Consider the following 1,736-nt stretch of genomic DNA (forward strand, 5'->3'; position numbering starts at 1 on the left):
TCCCTCTCGTTAATTTTAAAAAAGGGCTGTCGATTTCACCAGTGAATTCATTAACTTTATTTTCATCACGATTATGAACAAAAGAGTTCATAATAATATTAAATAAATATATTTGTTGACTGATTGGAGATACGTATGTGCATTTTGTAAAAATCGCAATATCAATTCTCTAAAAATAAAGTACTATAATGAACCGAAATTTTATGGACATTATAAAAAGTATAAAATAATGTTCTTTTATTGATCGTGAGGAAATAACATAAATGAATCAAATATATTTATAACTTATTTTTAGTGATTTATTACAATTGTGACAGTTTAAAAAAATAATGAGGTTTTGTACGGTCTAGTCGGGGAAATCGGTGACACAAAATTTTGTTTGTTGTGTGGCGAACATTGCGCTTTAGAGGCAGGGGTTTGAACTATCTGACATGTACGAATTTAAAGACACAGAAAATATAGTCATAAATAGTCATAATCATCAAAAGTATCGACAAATGGAACAAGAATTTTTATAGAGCGAATAAATAGGAACAGGTTTCATCTGGAAATTTGTGTGTGTGTTTGTGTATTATAAAATTAATTATTATATAATTATTTATTAATTTTAAATTAATTGAAAAGCCACCACTATTTTGTTAATTTGGAACATATTTTCGACTGAAAAATGCTAATCCACCTGATAAGTTATCTTATGTCAAAAGGAACCTTCACAGCAAATTTCATGCTTTTATAACAATTTTAGTCTACTTTGGCCATATTATAATATACGAATTACGTGTACTTACCGTTTTCTCTCTTGAAGAAAGGTACTGAGCCTATCATTTCTTTTAAGTCAACGAGATTAATTCTTATCATGTTAAAAATACTTAGTCAATATTGACTATAAAAACTCTTATTTCAGATTAATATATAAACAAAATATCACAATAAAAAATGCAACGCTAATCAAAATTGTTCTCTCTAGTCTACTCTACTCTACTCTAAGTGCCGAAGACAAGTGAGCGATGACTAAGTACATACCTTCTCTTAGCAATTATGACTTCAAAAGAATAATCGTTTGAGTTTCGTATTTGAAATTCAAGGGTCTTATGGGCCTAAGCCTGTAACCCAACCCCCAATCAGTCAGAATTCTTGGATTTGTATGATGTACTACTATATTTTTAATTTAGTATGTACTGTACGAAAGGGTCGCGGTGAAAGAATATGTGTTTATTACATTTGTTTATAGAACAGTGTTCAGAACTAATAAGTTACAAAGGGAATGAAGTTTTTAGTTACTTTTTTGATACAACTAGTAACTTGTAACGTAAGTTAGTTCAAATTTGTCTATAAGTTGTTTATTACTTTCAGTTACTTTTTAAATTACCTTCAAGTTTAACCAGGACTGAGATTGCATTAATAACCCTTAAATAATACATTTAAATAATACATTGAATTGATCTTGCCGTTAATTTATTTACTTTTTTCAGTAGAATACATTACATAATTTGTTCTACATTTTCTTTCATTTAAAAACTATTCAAGGGATTCGCTACTCACTGTTGTAGTAGGAACTTCAGTATAGGCCTATAATGATTTTACTATAATGAATTTGTTATGATTTTTGTTGTTATTCGAGAAAAGTAATTACAGAAAATCATTATTAAAAACTTAGATAGAAATAGCTTATTTTAAAATATTGAAATAAGTGATGCAAAATATACAGAAACTACAAACGAATGATCAATTTATTT

The 1,736-nt window shown here is 27.8% G+C and overlaps 1 protein-coding gene across 1 annotated transcript in view; it reads right to left on the minus strand.

Moving 5' to 3' along the window:
- LOC117179109 overlaps positions 1–1,028 on the minus strand; it is a 14,717-nt gene extending 13,689 nt beyond the window's left edge. Inside the window, exon 1 of the mRNA XM_033370780.1 lies at positions 789–1,028. Within this exon, the coding sequence (XP_033226671.1) occupies positions 789–858 (70 nt within the window). The 5' untranslated portion in view covers positions 859–1,028. The remainder of the gene's footprint in view (positions 1–788) is intronic.
- Between the last annotated feature and the right edge of the window lie 708 nt (positions 1,029–1,736).

This window comes from Belonocnema kinseyi, chromosome 8, assembly GCF_010883055.1.
Source record: "Belonocnema kinseyi isolate 2016_QV_RU_SX_M_011 chromosome 8, B_treatae_v1, whole genome shotgun sequence".
In the NCBI taxonomy this organism is placed as follows: domain Eukaryota; kingdom Metazoa; phylum Arthropoda; class Insecta; order Hymenoptera; family Cynipidae; genus Belonocnema; species Belonocnema kinseyi.